The following is a 22,707-nucleotide window of genomic DNA, read 5'->3' as shown; positions in this document are numbered from 1 at the left end:
AAAGGGAACAGATTATTATTTTCCATTTTCTTAAAAAACTGCATTGTTGGTTAATTTAAGAGCTTGTACGAAAGCATTTCACGGTAAGGTCGACACCTGTTGTATTCGGCAAATGTGACAAATACAATTTGATTTGAGTTCGGATATTATAGGAAAATTATTCAAACAAAATTGAGGACAACAGTTCACCTGACAAGACTGAATCCAAACATCACTTTTGATTTTGTGCATTTTACATTTACTGTACTTTTTGCTGCCCCAAAAATCTGAAAAATACTCTGGATATATTCAGTATCATAAGAATATTCCTGTAAAATGTGGAGTAGGTGCAACATACAGTAAGGAAAAAAAATGACAAGGGTTTGAGTGAAATGACTAACTAGTGTCTCCAAGTGGCCACACACACCACTATGAAGTGTACACAGTTCATAAGTAATTTCAATGCGCTTTTATGAATCAAAGAGTCTTCAACTATAAGGTGCCTTTTCATTTTTTAGCTCTCCAAGCTGTGCCGCTGAGGAACTAGAGCAAGCATACTATTTGTTTGGAACACAACCCTGCAATCACAATTACGATTGTTGTTTACACAATCCAAAAACTGCTTTTTAATTATTATTTTTTTTATCTCAATCTGGGTCAGGTTGGCATAATTTGAAAGCTTGTTCTATTGCCTACATGACAAGCTAAATTATAAAATACGAAATTACAGTGTTAGGCTTTCACAAAGCAATTAAATACATTTTAATTTTGGTGCGAATAGAAAAGGAGGCATGAGTTGGGTTGCAAAGCTATCAGTAATTTACCAAAGTTAGTGGAATATTCACAAATTTTGGCAATTAAAAGAAAATCTACGGCAATCTATCGTAACTTTGGTAATTTATACTTCAATACATTAAAAAAGTGTATTCTTATATATTATTCATTTATTATAGCTGTGTACAATTTGATGGGGTTGGGGGCCATAAAAATCTGAAAATCTGTTGCTGTTTTAAAGGAAATTTGCTGCAATTCTACACATTTTGCCATGGGGCAGAGAGAAGATTTAACAAATGTCATGCAAATGTCACATTTTTCCATAGGGAGAGTGTGACAGATTAACCAAATCAATGGAGGCACCCAAGCTGGTAATTCGACCATGATTAATATGTTTAGATAGCTGGCCACTAGACAAATTTACCAATCTTAAACATTTTAGCTGACATGAGCTAACTGAGTGACTATCAGTGACTGAGAAAAACTGCACCATGTGTATTATCCTATTCTAACTTGCAACAGTAAGTTGAGACCCTGACAGAGACCACCAATTGCCCATCCCTGTTCTAGACCATATGGTTCTAGAGAAAATGGCCAAATTAATGACAAAAAGCATCTAATCAACAGTGTAATTATGTTCAATTAACTCTACAACTCTTCCAAATATTGACTTTTCACAACTGCCACCAGTTTGACAACAAATATACTACAGTCATGGCCAAAAGTTGAGAATAACACAAATATTAATTTTCACAAAGTCTGCTGCCTCAGTTTGTATGATGGCAATTTGCATATACTCCAGAATGTTATGAAGACTGATCAGATGAATTGCAAAGTTCCTCTTTGCCATGCAAATGAATCCCCGAAAAACATTTCCACTGCATTTCAGCCCTGCCACAAAAGGCCCAGCTGACATGTCAGTGATTCTCTCGTTAACATAGGTGTGAGTGTTGACGAGGACAAGGCTGGAGATCACTCTGTCATGCTGATTGAGTTTGAATAACAGGCTGGAAGCTTCAAAAGGAGGGCGGTGCTTGGAATCATTGTTCTTCAACTGTCAACCATGGTTACCTGCAAGGAAACACGTGCCGTCATCATTGCTTTGCACAAAAAGGGCTTCACAGGCAAGGATATTGCTGCCAGGAAGATTGCACCTAAATCAACCATTTATCGGATCATCAAGAACTTCAAGGAGAGCGGTTCAATTGTGAAGAAGGCTTCAGGGCACCCAAGAATGTTCAGCAAGCGCCAGGACAGTCTCCTAAAGTTTATTCAGCTGCGGGATCGGGGCACCACCAGTACAGTGCATCTGCACGCACAATGAGGCAAAGACTTTTGGAGGATGGCCTGGTGTCAAGAAGGGCGGCAAAGAAGCCACTTCTCTCCAGGAAAACATCAGGGACTGACTGATATTCTGCAAAAGGTACAGGGATTGGACTGCTGAGGACTGGGGTAAAGTCATTTTCTCTGATGAATCCCCTTTCCGATTGTTTGGGGCATCCGGAAAAAAGCTTGTTTGGAGAAGACAAGGTGAGCGCTACCATCAGTCCTGTGTCATGCCAACAGTAAAGCATCCTGAGACCATTCATGTGTGGGGTTGCTTCTCAGCCAAGGGAGTGGACTCACTCACAATTTGCTAAATGAACACAGCTATGAATAAAGAAAGAATGGTACCAACACATCCTCTGAGAGCAACTTCTCCCAACCATCCAGGAACAGTTTGGTGATGAACAATGCCTTTTCCAGCATGAAGGAGCACCTTGCCATAAGGCAAAAGTGATAACTAAGTGGCTTGGGGAACAAAACATCAATGTTTTGGGGCCATGGCCAGGAAACTCCCCAGACCTTAATCCCATTGAGAACTTGTCCTCAATCCTCAAGAGGCGGGTGGACAAACAAAAACACACAAATTCTGACACACTCCAAGAATTAATTATGCAAGAATAGGCTGCCATCCGTTAGGATGTGGCCCAGAAGTTAATTGACAGCATGCCAGGGCAGATTGCACGTCTTGAAAAAGGGTCAACAGTGCAAATGTTGACTCTTTGCATCAACTTCATGTAATTGTCAAAAGCCTTTGACACTTATGAAATGCTTGTAAATATGCTTCAGTATTCCATAGTAACATTGACAAAAAATATCTAAAGACGATGAGGCAGCAGACTTTGTGAAAATTAATATTTGTGTCATTCTCAAAACGTTTGGCCACGACTGTACATGACCAACAGTTTGTGGACACCTGATCATCTCATTCCAAAATGGGCATTCATATGGAGTTGGTCCCCCCTTTGCTGCTACAACAGCCTCCAGTCTTCTGGGAAGGCTTTCCACTAGATGTTGGAACATTGCTGCTGGGACTTCCATTTAGCCACAAGAACATTAGTGAGGTCGGACAATTATGTTGGCCAATTAGGCCTGGCTTGCAGCTGGCGTTCCAATTCATCCCAAAGGTGTTCGATGGGATTAAGGTCAGGGCTCTGTGTAGGCCAGTCAAGTTCTTCCATACCGATCGAGACAATCCTTTTCTGTACGGACCTAGTTTTTAGGCACGGGGGCATTGTCATTTCAAACGGGAAAGGACTTTCCCCAAACTGTTGCCACAAAGTTGGAAGAACAGCATCATCCAGAATGTAATTTTATGCTGTAGCGTGATGATTTCCCTTCACTGGGAGTAAGGGAAATCAAAACACAACTCATTGGCTGAAACGCATTAAGGAAAGAAATTCCACAACTTAAATTTTAACAAGGCACACCTGTTAATTGAAATGCCTTCCAGGTGACTACCTCATGAAGCTGGTTGAGAGAATGCCAAGCGTGTGCAAAGCTGTCATCAAGGCAAAGGGTGGCTACCTTGAAGAATTTCAAATATATTTTCATTTGTTTAACTCTTTTTTTGGTTACTACATGACTCCATGTGTTATTTCATAGTTCAGTTGTCTTCACTATTATTCTAGAACAAATCAAGATAAACCCTGGATGAGTAGGTGTACACACTTTTATATATATATATATATATTAAAATAAGTATAAAAATGTATATGGATATGTCATGCTGAAACCCTCATAAAATACCAATGGTATTCACTAAGTTGAATTTTTATATTTAGGATCAGGTTTAAAGCTATGTCATTCTATACTCAAATTATTTTATTTTATTATTTTATATATGTTACATGTAATAAGGCCACACAGAGGGCCAGGGATAATTACAGACACCTGTGATAATCTGAAGTGCCCCAAAAGGCCACTAAATCCTTGAAAGATACATAATTTCTGGAAGATTACTGGTCAACTTTGAAAGTTTCTAGTATATACCCTTCCTTTGCAACCCTAGTCATGAGTGCATTCAGGTGCGTGTTTCCGCTGTGAATTTTCTTCACAATTGACAAACATAGGTTGTTCTGAACAGAATGAGCCTAAGGTATGACACCATGTCATTTTGTAACTGCACATCAAACAGTGATCATGAACACTGACACTGTATATGACATGAGTTTTATAATATGGAGTTGTGAAGTGCACATTTGGACTTAAGGATGTTTGGCTTGCTTGTATGACTCCTCTTTCCTGTTAATGTACAGCATTTCCCTCACTCAGAAAAACAATATGCTAAAGTTGCCCAATTAGCGGGAGGATGGGGGCAACTTCTTGTTGCATGCGGTGCTCAAGTTCAGAACAGCTGTCAGATACAGAGCTGTGAAGCAGAGACCCTGAGCTATGACGTCATTTATATAATGTTACTGTACAGCCACTGCACTCCAATTTAGGCGCTTATCAGTGCTCAAATCTGCCATTTTCAGCCGGGATATGGGTACAAGGTAAAGGGTAAAAATACTACTGTAAATAGTAATTACGCGGCTGCATGGGATCATTTACAACAGTTATGGGAAATCGTGGATCAATTCAGAATTGTATAGTTCTATAATTCACTTTAAGCACTTAATGTGATGCTTTGGCTAATGTGGCCTAGAATTCAGTTTGGTGGCGAGGAGGGCTAGCCTGGGCGCTAACTTGAGAGCAGCATGTTAAACTAATACACTTTGATCTACTAAACCCTGGGTAATAGGACTTAGCATTAGCGATGTGGCCCACAGTAGGGTAAATGCTAACAGATGCTAGTGGATCGGTTAACAACAATGCTTGCTCTCTGACACCACCCCTCTGACTGATGTTTGTGATTGTCCCTCTCAGTGGGCTATTTAGGATTATGTGAGAATAGCAGAAGTCTGGGGCAGTGCATGAAAGCAATTACCAACTGGCAAAGCCAAGAAATATCTCAGATTTAGAACCAGTAAAGATATAGAACCAGCATTTAGTATGGATCATTGGATGGATGGATGAATAGATTAATTGAGACAGACAAATAGACTGATATAAAGATGGACAACTGTCATTATCTACCACCCCGGGGTCTTTTCCCTACCGGTCTGGCGGTCCTTCTCGATGCAGTAGCAGCTGTCGTAGAATTCTGTGAAGGTGGTGGCCAGCTCGTACAGGTAGTCACACAGCGTGTGGAGCAGGAGGTCATCCAGGATCTTCTGCAGGATCTCAGGGAAGCGAATGAGACACTTGCCCAGCTTCCACTCCTTGTCGTGCTGCAGGAGCACATCCGTGGTCTCTGCTGCTTTACGGAGCGCAACCTCGTCGATGTTAGCCAGCCGGGCTATGGACCTTCAGATATAGATACAGGAGGGGAAGGGATATTAAGCTGAGTAGGATATTAACGTCAGACAATAGGGTTTTTTCTCTTCATTTTATAAGGTGTGCATACTGTATATTGTGATAGCCTGCCTATGCAGTTATCATATAAATACATGATAATAACAACACTTGTTAGGCGGGACCACAATGGACAAGATAATCACAGGTGATGCTGCTGGTCCAGACAGCACAGTTGGTTGGAGCATCAATGGCTATCAAAAGAGACTTTGTGCATTCTAAATCTACAAGCACAGATTTACAAGATGAGCAGCATCCTGGGGTTTCAAACATCCCGAGGTTTCAAACACAATGCTAATTCAAGCAAAAATAATAAATAAAAAAAATCAACTGGTAATTAACTAAATTAGCAAGGTGTGTGCGTACTAGGGATGTAACAACAGTACACGGGGACCTCGGTTCGGGGACCTCAGTTCGGTCCTCTTTGTGAACCTGAATGAATACATAAATATACACTAGGCCTATAGGCTTAAGCCTACGCTGTGTTGTATGCCATCGCCTTGAGTAAATCAAATCAACTTGTATTTCTCACATGCTTCGTGTGGACTAACAGTGAAACGCTTACAGTGCCTTGCGAAAGTATTCGGCCCCCTTGAACTTTGCGACCTTTTGCCACATTTCAGGCTTCAAACATAAAGATATAAAACTGTATTTTTTTTGTGAAGAATCAACAATAAAGTGGGACACAATCATGAAGTGGAACGACATTTATTGGATATTTCAAACCTTTTTAACAAATCAAAAACTGAAAAATTGGGCGTGCAAAATTATTCAGCCCCCTTAAGTTAATACTTTGCAGCGCCACCTTTTGCTGCGATTACAGCTGTAGGTCGCTTGGGGTATGTCTCTATCAGTTCTGCACATCGAGAGACTGACATTTTTTCCCATTCCTCCTTGCAAAACAGCTCGAGCTCAGTGAGGTTGGATGCAGAGCATTTGTGAACAGCAGTTTTCAGTTCTTTCCACAGATTCTCGATTGGATTCAGGTCTGGACTTTGACTTGGCCATTCTAACACCTGGATATGTTTATTTTTGAACCATTCCATTGTAGATTTTGCTTTATGTTTTGGATCATTGTCTTGTTGGAAGACAAATCTCCGTCCCAGTCTCAGGTCTTTTGCAGACTCCATCAGGTTTTCTTCCAGAATGGTCCTGTATTTGGCTCCATCCATCTTCCCATCAATTTTAACCATCTTCCCTGTCCCTGCTGAAGAAAAGCAGGCCCAAACCATGATGCTGCCACCACCATGTTTGACAGTGGGGATGGTGTGTTCATGGTGATGAGCTGTGTTGCTTTTACGCCAAACATAACGTTTTGCATTGTTGCCAAAATGTTCAATTTTGGTTTCATCTGACCAGAGCACCTTCTTCCACATGTTTGGTGTGTCTCCCAGGTGGCTTGTGGCAAACTTTAAACAACACTTTTTATGGATATCTTTAAGAAATGGCTTTCTTCTTGCCACTCTTCCATAAAGGCCAGATTTGTGCAATATACGACTGATTGTTGTCCTATGGACAGAGTCTCCCACCTCAGCTGTAGATCTCTGCAGTTCATCCAGAGTGATCATGGGCCTCTTGGCTGCATCTCTGATCAGTCTTCTCCTTGTATGAGCTGAAAGTTTAGAGGGACGGCCAGGTCTTGGTAGATTTGCAGTGGTCTGATACTCCTTCCATTTCAATATTATCGCTTGCACAGTGCTCCTTGAGATGTTTAAAGCTTGGGAAATCTTTTTGTATCCAAATCCGGCTTTAAACTTCTTCACAACAGTATCTCGGACCTGCCTGGTGTGTTCCTTGTTCTTCATGATGCTCTCTGCGCTTTTAACGGACCTCTGAGACTATCACAGTGCAGGTGCATTTATACGGAGACTTGATTACACACAGGTGGATTGTATTTATCATCATTAGTCATTTAGGTCAACATTGGATCATTCAGAGATCCTCACTGAACTTCTGGAGAGAGTTTGCTGCACTGAAAGTAAAGGGTCTGAATAATTTTGCACGCCCAATTTTTCAGTTTTTGATTTGTTAAAAAAGTTTGAAATGTCCAATAAATGTCGTTCCACTTCATGATTGTGTCCCACTTCTTGTTGATTCTTCACAAAAAAATACAGTTTTATATCTTAATGTTTGAAGCCTGAAATGTGGCAAAAGGTCGCAAAGTTCAAGGGGGACGAATACTTTCGCAAGGCACTGTACTTACCGATCTGAGCAATGTATGCTATTCTGATAAAAACAACTACAGCCTATGCGCATGTTGTAATAAAAATGTATATCTTAACTGGCACATTTCAAACTATCCTTTTGTGAGGCGCAGCGGGGAACTATACTGAACAAAAATATAAATGCAACATGCAACAATTTCATAGCTTTTACTGAGTTAGTTAATATGAGGAAATCAGTTAATTGAAATAAGTGTATTTAGGCCCTAATCTATGATTTTCAGATGACTGGGAATACAGATATGCATATGTTGGTCACAGATAACTTAAAAAAACAAAAAACAAACAATGGGCCTCAGTATCGTTGCGGTATTTTTGTGAATTCAAATTGCCATCGATAAAATGAAATTGAGTTTGTTGTCCGTAGCTTATGTCTGCCCATACCATAACCCCACCGTCACCATGGAGCACGCTCTTCACAATGTTGACATCCGCAAACCACTCGCCCATACGACGCGTGGTCTGTGGTTGTGAGGGCAGTTGGACGTCCTGCCAAATTCTCTAAAACAACGTTGGAGGCGACTTATGGTAGAGACATTATCATTCAATTATCTGGCAACAGCTCTGGTGGACATTCCTGCAGTCAGCAAGCCAAGTGCATGGTCCCTCAAAACTTTAAACATCTGTGGCACTGTGTTGAGAGACAAAACTGCACATTTTAGAGTGGCCTTTTATGGTCACCAGCATAAGGTGCACCTGTGTAATGATCATGCTGTTTAATTTGCTTATTGAAATGCCACACCTGTCAGGTGGATGGATTATCTTGTCAAATGAGAAATGCACACTATGCTAGAGAAATAAGCTTTTTGTGCGGATGGAAAATGTCTGGAATCTTTTATGTCAGTTCATGAAACATGGGACCAACACTTTACATGCTGCGTTTATATTTTTGTTCTGTGTAGTTCTGTAAAATGGGGAGTGGTGGGGTGGATAAACCAGGATTGGGGGATCCTCCACCTTCGTTTAAATCTCCAGTTCAGGAACATTTTGGCTTTCCAGTAGATTACAACGGCGATTGACAGTTGTGGACAAAACGTTAACAGTATTTCTCCACTGCTAAACGAGAATAGCATATGCAGCTGCCAACACCTCAATCATGTTGGCATATTTACGCCAGTATTCCTACCACCGGAGCAAGATGGAAATGCAAAGACAACAGCTTAGTCTCCGCTCTGAATTCAAGCAGCCCTTCGCAGCCGATTCTGAGAGAGAAAAAGGGATGATGCTGCTGCCGATACTTTTCATTAGAGAGTGCTGCATGTCTGTAGCTTGTTTTTGTCAGTCAATCGCATATCCTCAGAGCAGCACTACAGTCATAGAACCGCCATGTGTGGCAAATCAAATCCACGTTTTTTTGTCACGTGCGCCGACTACAACAGGTGTAACCACAGTAGACCTGACAGTGAAATGCTTACTTACAGGCTCTAACCAACAGTGCAAAAAAGGTATTAGGTGAACAAAAGGTAAGAAATAAAAACAGTAAAAAGACAGTTGAAAATAACAGTAGCAAGGCTACATACAGACACCGGTTAGTCAAGCTGATTGAGGTAGTATGTACATGTGGTTAAAGTGACTATGCATATTTGATAAACAGAGAGTAGCAGTAGCGTAAAAGAGGGGTTGGCGGGTGGTGGGTGGCGGGTGGCGGGACACAATGCAGATAGCCCATTTAGCCAATATACGGGAGCATTGGTTGGTCAGGCCAATTGAGTTAGTATGTACATGAATGTATAGTTAAAGTGACTATGCATATATGATAAACAGAGAGTAGCAGCAGCAGCGTAAAATAAGGGTTGGGGGGAGGCACACAATGCAAATAGCCCGGGTAGCCATTTGATCAAGCTAGGAGGTTGAATAATCAACTGAAGGAGGAATTAAAATGATGTAATTTATAGGTTAAATGAGGACATGCTACAAAGACCAAGAGCCAACAGGTAGGCTGCTAGTTAATAGTCTGAATGGAGGTGTTGTTATTTGTAACTGTAGGACAGGGAGAAACCGCATGTACCCTCAATTAGCCTAGCTAGTTTAGCTAACTAGCTTCTCTAGGTTTGCTGCAGTCGTAATCATAATGGATGATAAATAATCTAGCTATGACAAGCTAGAAATGAGTCTACTAGTGCGAATCGGCTTGGTTGGTTACCGTCTCTCCCTCCCTCCTTGCCCGTGTCACTCCCTCACAGCACACACACCGCAAGGCCCCTCTGCCTGCTAGAGCGGCACCGCTCCCTCCCTTGAGCTTTTTATCAGCTCTGGTTAATAAAGTAACTTACAAATGGACTTTTCTTCTGCTTCCCTTCCTGGGATCAGATCGGGTCTGGATCGAACCAGGTCAATACGACACGGGTCTTGTTGTGCTCGGGTCCTTTCAGAACGGGTCTTTATATTTAAAAATGTAATTAACTACAGTAACTGTCGGTATTTAATATTCCCACTGTACCGAAACCGAACCATGACTCCAAAACCACAACACGTACCGAACCATGAGTTTGGTGAACGAGTACTCCCCTAGTGTGTACGTGTATAACCCCCCCCCAAGTGTGGGTCTGCCGCCACCTGTGGTGCTCTATTGACTCAGTGTGTTACCATCAACCATCCTGGGGAAAACGTCTCTTTCCCCTCCTTCTCTGTGTGCAGATCAATAGAGACAGACTGGGCGCAATGCCACAGAGCCCGTAGTACGTTCAGGGGAGGAGAGAGAGAACCAGGGGAGGGGCTGGTTGCCGCTCCCTACAGCCCAGCGAAGGATCACCTGATGCGGGTGAAGGCGTAGAGCAGGTAGGCGGCCGTGTTGCCCCGGTCATCCAGCATCTTGTCAAAGGAGAACACGTAGTCGTTGATGCGGTTGTGGGACAGGTCGGCGTACTTGATGCAGCCGAATGCCACCGAGTGCTGGGCCTTGGTCAGCTCCTCTGTGCTCAGCACCTGAGTTAGACATGATCAGAGTTCCAGGCAATCAGGCATGTGTTTAGTCCACTGGGCATCTGACACAGATCACAACTTGTTTCTGTGTGTCACAACGCATCTGGGACAGGTTGAAATACTGTACTGCTATGAGTCTGACCTGTCATTCATGCCTTAAACCCCACATTCCGCACTGGACACAGTCTAATTCTTCCAACATCCACATCGAGTCCAATACCCTGTTAGGTACGGACAAAGTGGGGATGTGTTCTTTAGTATGTGTGTGTATAGGGTTTGTGTGCATTAGTGTGTTTTGAGCAGTGCGGGCAGGTGTCTTTAAATGAGGTTGGGACGAGAAGGTGGCAGGGTTGGGCGTGTGGCCAGCCCCGTGGTGCCACTGATACCAACTACATAGGGCATGGGTGGGGGTACACTTACTGCACTAACAAAACAAAGATCTCAGAATAGATCTGAATTGGCCCCATCCACCATCATTTGCTAAATTGATTACGCCCCAGGGAGCAGGACGATTATACGCATACTTAGTTTTCTGCATAATTTAATGCACCATGTGTAACTTTCAATATCCTTGACAATTATAGGCTTAGCGAAACCCTGATTCAGAACACCTCCTCTTGCGTCATAGACTGAAAGAAAAGAAGAGGCGGCTGCAGTTGGCACGCAGGCAGACAGCTATGCCAGGTGGAAGCAGCGTGCGTTTCTGCCTTTGGAACATAAAGACTAGATAGAGACATTGTTCAGGCTGTAGAGATGTGTTTTACACTCTACTCACAATGTGTGTGTGTCCTGCAGGATTTATTTGGATTATTAAGGCCTTGAAGAAGAGTTGACTAATAGAATCAGGAGGGTACTAGGATGAAACAAATGGCTACACAGTATTGATGGAAACACAGGCAGCATCTATCTCACCTTGTCTCTGTCTTTCTCCTTGAGTTTGTCCATGGACCTCTTCAGGCCTTCGTCCAGCAGGTCCATCAGCCTCACCGTGTCCCCAGACCGAGTCTTAAACTTCTTCCTAAAGAGACAGACGGAAGGACAATACTCACTCAACACTTCAGGAACTCTTCCATTCCTTCACCATTAATATCACACATAACTGGATCTGTGAAAAAAATGGTGGTCTTACGTCGCTCTATCCAATCATGTTCAATGAGTAAAATCATGTTCAATTAATTATTATTAGAAACGATGTGTGCTATTCCACTTTCTAGTATTTGACTGAGTGAACAGTGTTTGAACAGGGCTTCAGCTCCCTCTCAGCCCAACAGTGGAGTACCAGGCTCTAACCACAAACCACCACTTAGCTTGCGCCTCTCACCACCCCTCCAACCTCTTACGACCAACACAACCCATTCTGACTGTGTTTGATGCTTTATTAATGCACTGGGTGATATTGTCTGCTCGGTAACGAGACTCCTAGTAGTCATACACAAAACTAGATGATGTGTGACTAATGGGCCAATAGAGAAAATGAATGAACAAATAAAACCTAAGAGTGCTAATTCAATATGATGATAGGCTGACGTAGCAGGTGGGACGGTGGTCTCTTGAATGGCCCAACACAGTATACAGCGCTATGAATGCTTAATTAGGCATGTGTCTGTTGCCATCACGTGATTGTTGGCGTATGTGAATCTGGAGCGCGTTCATTAGACACCAAATGGAAGAAAACGTACTAAAACAGGAGGGGCTCATTTGACTTGTCCAATAAGAAGCACTCATTTTAGTTTTCTGTAAACTTTTGTTTTTGTGCGCTAATGAATAGGACCCTGGAAAAAAAATCAGTAATTTGTAGACACTCACTTATCCTCTCCCAGCACCACTCCAAAGCCAGCATGCTCCACTCGTGTCACCTTGGGGTCGTACCAACCAATCATCTGAGCCGCTGCAAACACCACCTGGAAGTGGGTGCCCTGTAGTGAGAAAAAAAATCACACATACGCATAATTAACTAGTCATGAATTGGGCACCAGTTAAATGTTTAAACCGAGTTTGACAGGCTAATAAAGGATGGTTGCAAAACATTGCAAGTAAACATAATGACTTCACATGTACAATCCACTCCAGTAGAACATTTTACAGCCTAAAAATGAGAGTGAACACACAGACAAGCCAATCATTGTGGTGTTGAACTGCAATGAGAGGGCAGTACTCTGGAGTCCTCTACTCATGCCCGTCTCTGACAGTATCTTACTTCTCTCTCCGGCTCAGAGAAACCAAGACACAGACAACTGACCCTGAGAGGATTACCTTTTCAGCAGGTGACACCGGTGGCGTCTCACAGCGAGGACCTCAGAGGCACAACAGAGCTAGCCTGGTCCCAGATCTGTTTGTACTCTTGCCAACTCCAATGCTGTCATTGTAAAAGCCAAACATGTTTGGCATGACAGCAAAAAAACAGACCAGTACTCAGGCAATAATATAGGCACTCTCCTCTGCCTCCCTCAACCCCCTCCTCACCTGGCCGCTGTCCGTCACGTAGATGATGATGTCTGCCTTCTCGTCAAAGAGCCGCTGGCGCAGGGCGGCCAGGTCTGAAGTGTCGTATGTGTAGCCCCCGTCAGACTTCACCACCGTCAGGGGGATCTGTTGGCCCGGGGCAAACACTATCTTACGTCCCTCGTCCATCTCCACCAGGCCTGGAGAGGGAGAAAGAGAGAAAGAAAGAAAAATAATTGCTGAGTCAACAGTGCCCCCTTCTGGACACGTACACACTACAGCAAACACTGTACAGTACAGCAGGAGTCCCCAACCTTTTTCCCAGTTTAATTTGAGGGACCTTGGAAAATGTTGCTTAGAAGCTAATTTCCTGCAATTGTACATAGTTTAGCAAGACTCAGGATATATTTTAGGTAGACTATACATATTCTCTTTTAGGGCTCCCGAGAGGAGCAGCGGTCTAAGGCACTGCATCTCAGTGCAAGAGGCGTCACTACAGTCCTTGGTTCGAATCCGTGTGGTATCACATCCGGCCGTGATTGGGAGTCACATAGGGCGGCTCACAATTGGCCCAGCTTCGTCCAGGTTTGGCCGGGGTAGGCCTTCATTGCAAATAAGAATTTGTTCTGACTTGCCTAGTTAAATAAGGTTAAATATTTTTATTTTTTTAAATACAGAAAGTGAATAGATCAATTGATAGCGACAGAGTCAGACATTATATGAGATTACTTCCCAAGCAAAGTCACATTTCTTTGACTCCTCAACTTTAGAAGGTCATAGCTCAACTTCTGAATGTCAGAGAAACAATCCAAAGATATTCCTATGTGCATCAGGGCTGCGTCTTCCTCTGGCATTTTACCTTGTTTCTAGCCTAAAGCTTTGCGGATGTATGTACTGTTTTAGATCGGTATAAACAACTGAATCTTCACTTTTTTTCACCCCTCAAATCAAAAAAGGTCCCATACCCCCCCACGAAAAGTTGTCTCCCACTGAGGGTTGTGCCCCCTTGGCTGGGAATCCTTGCAGGACAGCAACCCACCTGAGGTGAAGAGTACAATCTTAATATGAATAACATTAATATGAACTGAATGACAACGTAAAGCTAGCTTTGTTTTCCTTGATTTAAACTGACTGACCTTTGGCCTCAAACTCTTTGACCACGGCGATCATTTTCTCCTGATAGAAGGACTCTCCTCTCTCGATGATCTGGATGTCCAGACAGTTGTAGACCTTCTGGAATTCTACGAGACAAAAAGACAAGAGTTGGATCTGTGTTGGAGTTCAGTAGAAACACTAGGGGGAAATCAACACCAACTACATTGTATGTCTTTGGATGAGACACGAGAAAGTAAAGTCACTCGTTGAGGAAATGGAGGAGAAAGAAAAGGATGGAGCAACCCAAATGCCCTTCCTCAGCTGGGTCTCAGTGGGGACAAGACTGCTGGCTAATGATGGCATTGAGTGTGTCTCTCCCTCCATTCATCCCGCTCTCCCTCCCTGTCTGCCACATGAAGCTTTAAATCCTCCCAGAGATCACACAATATGGAGCGCTGTGACAACTCAGGCCTGTCATGCCCTTATCATACATACCCACACATGCATTCTCACACACACACAAAAAAAACAATGAAACCGAACTGACAATAGAGTAGTCACCATGAACTCATCACCCCATGTGAACCCCCATTTTGACGATGTCAATAACTCCAAAATGGCAAACGCCACAACTTTATCTGTCTGTCTGATTGTGACCTTTCATTAAAAGCTGAACTACTGTACTAGGCCTATATTTTTGTGAATTTACTTCTGATAATGTCATCTTTAGGACTCTAGTTACTTTCGACTCTTCACAGTAACTGGCATTAGGTCTAACTAACCCTTGAACAAAACGTAGCCTTCACTATAATTTCTTACTTTCAGCACCCCTTTATCTATCCATTCATCGCACCCACCATTCCTGGAAACATCACAAATGAGGTTCCATCCTTTGATGAAGGCTGGGTCTTTGCTCTGCAGCTTGACCACACACTGGTAGGCCCTCTTCTTAAAGTCTTCCTCCTCGTCAAAACGCTTCTTAGACTCCTGGCACAGACAGACCGGGAGGAATCACTCATATCATCAGGGGAGACAATAGGTAACATATTTGATGACAGTTCGTGAGGAACAGTATGTAATGTATGCCAAGGACAGTCTACACAACTCAACATTTGGCCAGACGAAAGGACATGCCATTTCTGATGTCATTCCCTTTAAGTTTTTTTAAACCCACCACCTTCACCTGTAGTGGTCAACTTTATTCAATTTTTTAAATATTTTGTATTTTGGGTGGACTCACTTTGTAGAATGCCTGCAGATCTCCAATGGGAGGGGACACGGTCAGGTAGTTTGGGAACTTGTCCTGCAGATGAGCGATGAGCATGCCAAACTGGGTGCCCCAGTCCCCCACATGATTCAGCCTAGGGAACACAACACAAACACATGCAGTGACGACATGGTAAACAAACAAACACAAAATAACACAAAATAACAGGATATACTGCGCAGGGCAGGGAGTCAAATAAACTAACTGAAATGTAGGGGTTGCTCTGCCTCTGTTGGTATTCATTTGGCTGAGTCATGGTATATTAGTAACTGACAACTGTTACAGCTGTTTGATAAGGTAACACAGAAACTCTTCATACATTCATAGGTTATTATTGTTTACTACATTTTAAGTAAATACCTGGTCATTTCTGTATCATAAAGTGATACCAGTACAATTCAAGAAAAGATTAACTGAATTTATATGTCTGTCACATTTTGACTGATTTACTGACCTCAACACGTCGTAGCCTAGGAACTCAAACAGGCGACACATGCTGTCCCCGATGATGGTGGAGCGCAGGTGACCTACGTGCATCTCCTTGGCAATGTTTGGAGATGAGAAATCCACAACCACCTAGGAAACACACACATCCACATAAGATTCATCCAATAGTTTTCATGGGACATATCAGATTCAACCACATTTAAAACTGGAAAAGGGCACCAGTTGGGTTCATAAAAGCAGGATATTAGCCTACCTTCTTCTTGCTCTCTAAGGGAGGAGGTTGGACACCGTTGAGTAGCAGGTTGGTCAGCAGTTTGGACACAAACGATCTCTTAAGGTGAACATTGATGAACCCTGAGAGCACAAAAAGCTATGTAACAAGAGACAGAAGGAGCCAGATGTTTCACCAAGATTGATCACATTTAAAGTGCGGGACAAGAGAATGATTTGCAGGACATCCGCGAGAGACAGTGTAGCCTATATGAATTAAATAAATTGGCAACCCGCCCCCAAAAGAAGAATCCTCTTCCCGCTCATGGTGTAGTGCTAACTTTTTAGGTGCCAGAGCGCAATAAAATTGTAAATGTACATTTCTCAAAGTCAGTACCAGTTGTGATATGGCCTATTGAATATCATAGAATTTACAGTATCAGTAGAAACTAAAAAGTCACGCCGATGACGTGATAACGTGCTCTGCGTTTCATATATAATTGTACGTCAGACCACACACTGCCTCTTATTTCTTCTCACAAAATTGACTGCTCCGCGGCTCCCGTTTTTCAGATCGCATCTTCCCAAGTCCCGGTAGGGTAAGCTAAACTCTGTGAATTGTGTTTACGGTCAGTCTGTCAACAACAGCCTGTGACTTGTGGGTCAGAGTGTGAAATTCACCCTCCAAGGCTGTGTGACAGCTCTTCCCTACCTATCCCTTTTATCAGAGGATATCGGGCTTCCATGTCTTATGCCCACCAGCTAGTGTGTGTTGGCCACCGTACTCCAGTGCTAACCTTGTCAAGATATCCTCCACTGCTGTGCTTGTTTTCAAGGCCACCAGGCACTAGTCATCCCTCGACTATATAAAACTTGAGCGGGTCAAACCCCTAGATAACCACATCTAGGAAGACTGTTAGCCTAGCCAGCTATAAAATGTGAATTTGGATTGCTTCCCCCTGGTATTCCCTATCTATTGGTATTACTAGCATGCTACAAGCAAGCTAGTTTACCCACTCCACCTAGCTGCCAATGTGTTGTCAGCATGGCTTACCAAATGACGGGCATTTGTTCGTGTTTTGCATAAATAAGCCTCCTGCTCCAGCCCTGTGGTCATAGCTCTAAAATTATTTTGTGGGTGCTGCACAGCTCCCGACACATTATTGTAGCTCTCTACCCTTACTGTGTATTGTGGTAGCTGTTGTATACAGTCTCCAGTCATCATTATATTAGTTAATTGAACGAATCAGTGTACTGCATAAGAATTGTTATATATTTATATTTTAGCATTTATTTTCTTCACGAGAGAACACCGCATCACCTTGATGCTGTTCAGCTCCTCTTGTGGAGCTGAACTACAAGTAGAAGATGGTCATGACCGGTGCACCGCTTGCCTAGGCCACCAGTGTGAGGCCCTTTCTGTCCCCTGCAATAACTGTGCCATCCAGCCTGTGAAGGAAGTGCATCTAGCTAGAGTGGAGGGCCTGGTTTTCACAGATAATTTTGTTGTTTGCCAGGACCCAACTAGGGCCACCAAAAGAGGGAAAGCCCACAAAACCGATGGAGCCCACCAGTAAAAGGCCAATTCCTTATCTTCTGAGATAGCTATGCTTTTGCATTCCTTCAAGCCCCCTGAGTCGGGACCCTCTAGCACACCCTCCACTCGGGCATCCAACTGGCACTTTAGTGACCAGGAAGACAACACTGCCAGTGCCAACCACTGTTGTGGATCCATTCAGTCTCAACGCTAAAGATGGGTCAGAGGAGTCATTCCGAGGCTCTGAAGAAAGCTCTGCCTCACTACGTGCGGTCCTGCACGCGGCCTTAGCTAGGCTAGAGCGTGATAATCCTCAAGCCAGAGCCCCTGCAGCTAACCCATTTTTTAACTTCTTGGTGGTTATTTTCACATCTGGATTAAATGCATGCCCAAATTCAACTGCCGGCTACTCATCCCCAGAAGATAAGATATGCATATTATTAGTACATTTGGATAGAAAACACTAAAGTTTCTAAAACTGTTTGAATAATGTCTGTGTATAACAGAACTTATTTAGCAGGCGAAACCCAGAGGACAAACCATTCAGATTTTTTTTTTTTTTAGGTCACTCTTTTCAAATCGGTTTTCATTGGGAATCCAGATTTCTAAGGGACCTTCTTGCAGTTCCTATCGCTTCCACTGGATGTCAACAGTCTTTAAAAATTGTTTGAGGTTATTCCTTTGTGTAATGAAGAAGTACGGCCATCTTGAACGAGGGTCACTTGAAGTGTACTGTTAGATAGAGGCGCGTGACCAGAAAGCATGCTTCAGTTTGTTTTCTTCCTGTATTGAACACATATCCCGTCTTCAATTTTATCGATTATTTACGTTAAAAAATACCTAAGTTGTATTACAAAAGTAGTTTGAAATGTTTTGGCAAAGTTTACAGGTCACTTTTGAGATATTTTGTAGTCAAGTTGAGCAAGTTGGAACCAGTGTTTTTCTGGATCAAATGCGCCAAATAAATGGACATTTTGGATATATATCGACGGAATTAAATCGAACAAAAGGACCATTTGTGATGTTTATGGGACATATTGGAGTGCCAACAAAAGAAGAGCGTCAAAGGTAAGGCATTAATTATATTTTTATTTCTGCGTTTTGTGTCACGCCTGCAGGGTTGAAATATGCTTTTCTCTCTTTGTTTACGGAGGTGCTATCCTCAGATAATAGCATCGTTTGCTTTCGCCAAAAAGCCTTTTTGAAATCTGACATGTTGGCTGGATTCACAACAAGTGTAGCTTTAATTTGCTGTCTTACATGTGTGATTTAATGAAAGTTTGATTTTTATAGTAATTTATTTGAATTTGGCGCTCTGCATTGTCCCTGGCTTTTGGCCAGGTGGGACGCTAGCATCCCACATATCCCAGAGAAGTTTTAAGAATGTATTTTTTATTTCAACTGATCCATTTTAGGTAATACACTTCTAGAGTTAACATGCAGAAAACACAGGCTTTTACAAGAGCAGAAATCAGTGAAGCAGATATCAGCGCACAAGTCAGAATTGGGGCTAGCAACAGTAGGTGGGCCAGAGTGTACATTTTTATTTATTTATTTCACCTTTATTTAACCAGGTAGGCTAGTTGAGAACAAGTTCTCGTTTGCAACTGCGACCTGGCCAAGATAAAGCGTAGCAATTGGACACATACAACAACACAGACTTACACATGGAATAAACAAAAACATAGTCAATAATACAGTAGAACAAAAGAAAACAAAATGTCTATATACAGTGAGTGCAAATGAGGTAAGTTTAGGAAATAAATAGGCCATGGTGGCGAAGTAATTACAATATAGCAATTAAACACTGGAATGGTAGATCGGCAGAAGATGAATGGGCAGGTAGATACACTGGGGTGCAAAGGAGCAAAATAAATAAATAAATACCAGTATGGGGATGAGGTAGGTAGATAGATGGGCTGTTTACAGATGAGCTATGTACAGGTGCAGTGATCTGTAAGCTGCTCTGACAGCTGGTGCTTAAAGCTAGTGAGGGAGATGTGAGTCTCCAGCTTCAGAGATTTTTGCAATTAATTCCAGTCATGGGCAGCAGAGAACTGGAAGGAAAGATGACCAAAGGAGGAATTGGCTTTGGGGGTGACCAGTGAGATATACCTGCTGGAGCGCGTGCTACGAGTGGGTGCTGCGATGGTGACCAGTGAGCTGAGATAAGGAAGGGCTTTACCTAGCAGAGACTTGTAGATAACCTGTAGCCAGTGGTTTTGGCGACGAGTATGAAGCGAGGGCCAACCAACGAGAGCGTACAGGTCGCAATGGTGGGTAGTGTATGGGGCTTTGGTGACAAAACGGATGGCACTCTGATAGACTGCATCCAGTTTGTTGAGTAGAGTGTTTGAGGCTATTTTATAGATGACATCACCGAAGTCAAGGATCGGTAGGATGGTCAGTTTTACGAGGGTGTTTGGCAGCATGAGTGAAGGATGCTTTGTTGCGATAAAGGAAGCCAATTCTAGATTTAATTTTGGACTGGAGATGCTTAATGTGAGTCTGGAAGGAGAGTTTACAGTCTAACCAGACACCCGGGTATTTATAGTTGTCCACGTATTCTAAGTCAGAGCCGTCCAGAGTAGTGATGCTGGATGGGCGAGCAGGTGCGGGCAGTGATCGATTGAATAGCATGCATTTAGTTTTACTTGCGTTTAAGAGCAGTTGGAGGCCACGGAAGGAGTGTTGTATGGCATTGAAGCTCGTCTGGAGGTTAGTTAACACAGTGTCCAAGGAGGGGCCAGAGGTATACAGAATGGTGTCGTCTGCGTAGAGATGGATCAGAGAATCACCAGCAGCAAGAGCAACATCATTGATGTATACAGAAAAGAGTCAGCCCGAGAATTTAACCCTGTGGCACACCCATAGAGGCTGTCAGAGGTCCGGACAACAGGCCCTCCGATTTGACACACTGAACTCTATCAGAGAAGTAGTTGGTAAACCAGGCGAGGCAATCATTTGAGAAACCATGGCTGTCAAGTCTGCCAATAAGAATGTTGAGATTGACAGAGTCGAAAGCCTTGGCCAGGTCGATGAATACGGCTGCACAGTAATGTCTCTTATCGATGGCGGTTATGATGTCGTTTAGAACCTTGAGCGTGGCTGCGGTGCACCAATGACCAGCTCTGAAACCAAATTGCATAGCGGAAAAGGTATGTTGGGATTCTAAATGGTCAGTAAGTACATGCACATTTCCAGAAATCAACAGTAATACAATCAAGGCACGGCATAGGACATGGAGCGCTCTGCAGTGGTGATTTATGACATCTGAATGTGCATCAGATGCCAACAAGATCATATTGTACAGCAATTTCATCGGGTAACATGAATACAAAGCCAGCGATAGGTGGTTAGAATGGGATGGGAGGCCAAGTCAGTGTAACCAATAGAGAGTCAGAGTCCCGAGTCTGTGAACAAACAGTCTGTCCCACGGTTGGGTAAAGAAAGTTGGTAGTCAACAAAGTATGCAGGAGTCATGAGGCAAATAGCAAAATGGACAAGAAAAAAATTAAATATATAACAACTTGGGGCTAGCCGTTGTAAGTTCAGAGTCACTCGCCCCAACAGTGTGTGTGTGCTGGAGGTGAGCGAAAGCTCGGGAGAGAGAGATGAGTGTGGTGGAGGTACCTGTACCAGGCAGGGGGAGACAGGCCAGGACAGACGGTGAACAGATTGCCAGGTGGAATCCAAGCAGCAGTGCAGCAGACATTGGGAGTAGGTGTCATACCCACTTGGGATAAGCTTTTATTTCTGGAGGCAGATTTCTTGTATAAAATGCCAGTGAATGGTCTTTGAACAGCAGGAGGGGGCTTCAGAGGACGCTTCAAAGACTCCTGACACTTGTTGGGCCCAAGGGCCTTTTATTTCACACCTTAGTGCTAATTGCATTTGTATCTGGCCTGTCCTTGCAAGCCTGGGAGCCTTAACTCCATTTTATTTTTCTTCATGGCTTTCAAAATTGCATCAGACCAAACACTACTCACTCAGTTCCAGGTGTCCTCAGGTCTCTGCTGTTTGTTGGCTAGAGCACCCTCCACATAGCTTGGAAAAATAAATGACATTGAAAGCAGTAATCTCTCCAGTTAATTTTGGTCAAAATTAGGTTGTAGGTTTGGAGTTTTGATTTGGAGCGAAGGCCATGCTGTGGAGGGTAGCATCCTGCATATGTACCTGCCGAAAAATCTAGGTTTATCTAACTCCAAATCTATCCTTTTGTAAAAAAAAACATGTTAAAAAAAACATTAAAAAAGGAAGACCCCGGCAGCTACACCGTTCAGCTTTTCTTATGGTGCTTCAGAGATGCTGGGCTCACCCGTGGGCTCTTGCCCACCACAGCAAGGACAGTGGGACGATATCTGCCATGCCCAACGCAAAACAACATGGGATGAATGCATAGCATAGCTAATGCTCTTCCCAGATGAAGTACTGAAGGATGATGCCTGCTGCCCCAGACCTCAGTGCAGGGCCACAGATGAGCTACTGTCACGGGCCTACGACACAACGGCCCACATGGCCCGCATTGGGAACTCCCTCTCAGTGCTCATGCAAGCACAAAACAGAGTGCTCCAGTCAGAGCACGCAGACCTGGACCTCTGCAACCTGAATGACACATCTCTTCAAGCATTTGCATTCCTGACCAGAGAGCTAGGCAGACTGATATCCGCCCTTGTTGTGACTCGTTGCCAGGTCTGGCTCGCCCAAGCCCCAATGTCCGATGACTCCAGAGGGGCGCTGAGCAAGCTCCCAGTTGTCCCCGGACTGCTCTTCGGCCCCGCGGCTGAGCGGGCCATTGAAAGTGGGAAACAACGCATTAAATATCAATAAAGTTTTAATGTTTCATCGATGAGAACATTTTCAGAATGTCGGCCCAGTTCCATCTCGCTCCATACTCTACCACCGGTGGCCACTGGGATTCCTCTCCTCACAATATTTAGTGGCGAGTGAAATTCCAACCGCATGCTTTAGATTGATACATCCAGTTAAACTAAGTTGACCACGTGTTCAGGATTGTGCGGGACTGTCCCTGGGCTACACCACAGCCCAGAAACCAGGAATCACAGTCATGGCAGATCGAGGCCTGACGCGCG

At 43.4% G+C, this 22,707-nt stretch overlaps 1 protein-coding gene across 2 annotated transcripts in view; it reads right to left on the bottom strand.

Moving 5' to 3' along the window:
* The window catches only part of LOC139418225 (arginine--tRNA ligase, cytoplasmic-like), a 38,637-nt gene that overhangs the window by 2,362 nt on the left and 13,568 nt on the right, over positions 1-22,707 (bottom strand). The window contains exons 5-15 of one of the 2 annotated variants that reach the window (XR_011635286.1): positions 16,121-16,221; positions 15,875-15,996; positions 15,394-15,514; positions 15,011-15,140; positions 14,195-14,299; positions 13,080-13,258; positions 12,423-12,532; positions 11,529-11,634; positions 8,104-10,619; positions 7,667-7,988; positions 5,177-6,032 (exon numbers count right to left, since the gene is read on the bottom strand). Coding sequence is in view for 1 of the 2 variants with exons in the window: in XM_071167514.1 (XP_071023615.1) it covers positions 5,177-5,424; positions 10,447-10,619; positions 11,529-11,634; positions 12,423-12,532; positions 13,080-13,258; positions 14,195-14,299; positions 15,011-15,140; positions 15,394-15,514; positions 15,875-15,996; positions 16,121-16,221 (1,395 nt within the window). In the remaining variant the exon portion in view is untranslated. The remainder of the gene's footprint in view (positions 1-5,176; positions 6,033-7,666; positions 7,989-8,103; positions 10,620-11,528; positions 11,635-12,422; positions 12,533-13,079; positions 13,259-14,194; positions 14,300-15,010; positions 15,141-15,393; positions 15,515-15,874; positions 15,997-16,120; positions 16,222-22,707) is intronic. The other variant, XM_071167514.1, reaches the window with a different exon arrangement.

The sequence above is a fragment of the Oncorhynchus clarkii genome, chromosome 10 (genome assembly GCF_045791955.1).
Source record: "Oncorhynchus clarkii lewisi isolate Uvic-CL-2024 chromosome 10, UVic_Ocla_1.0, whole genome shotgun sequence".
In the NCBI taxonomy this organism is placed as follows: Eukaryota; Metazoa; Chordata; class Actinopteri; order Salmoniformes; family Salmonidae; genus Oncorhynchus; species Oncorhynchus clarkii.
This window is presented reverse-complemented; position numbering and strand designations above follow the sequence as displayed.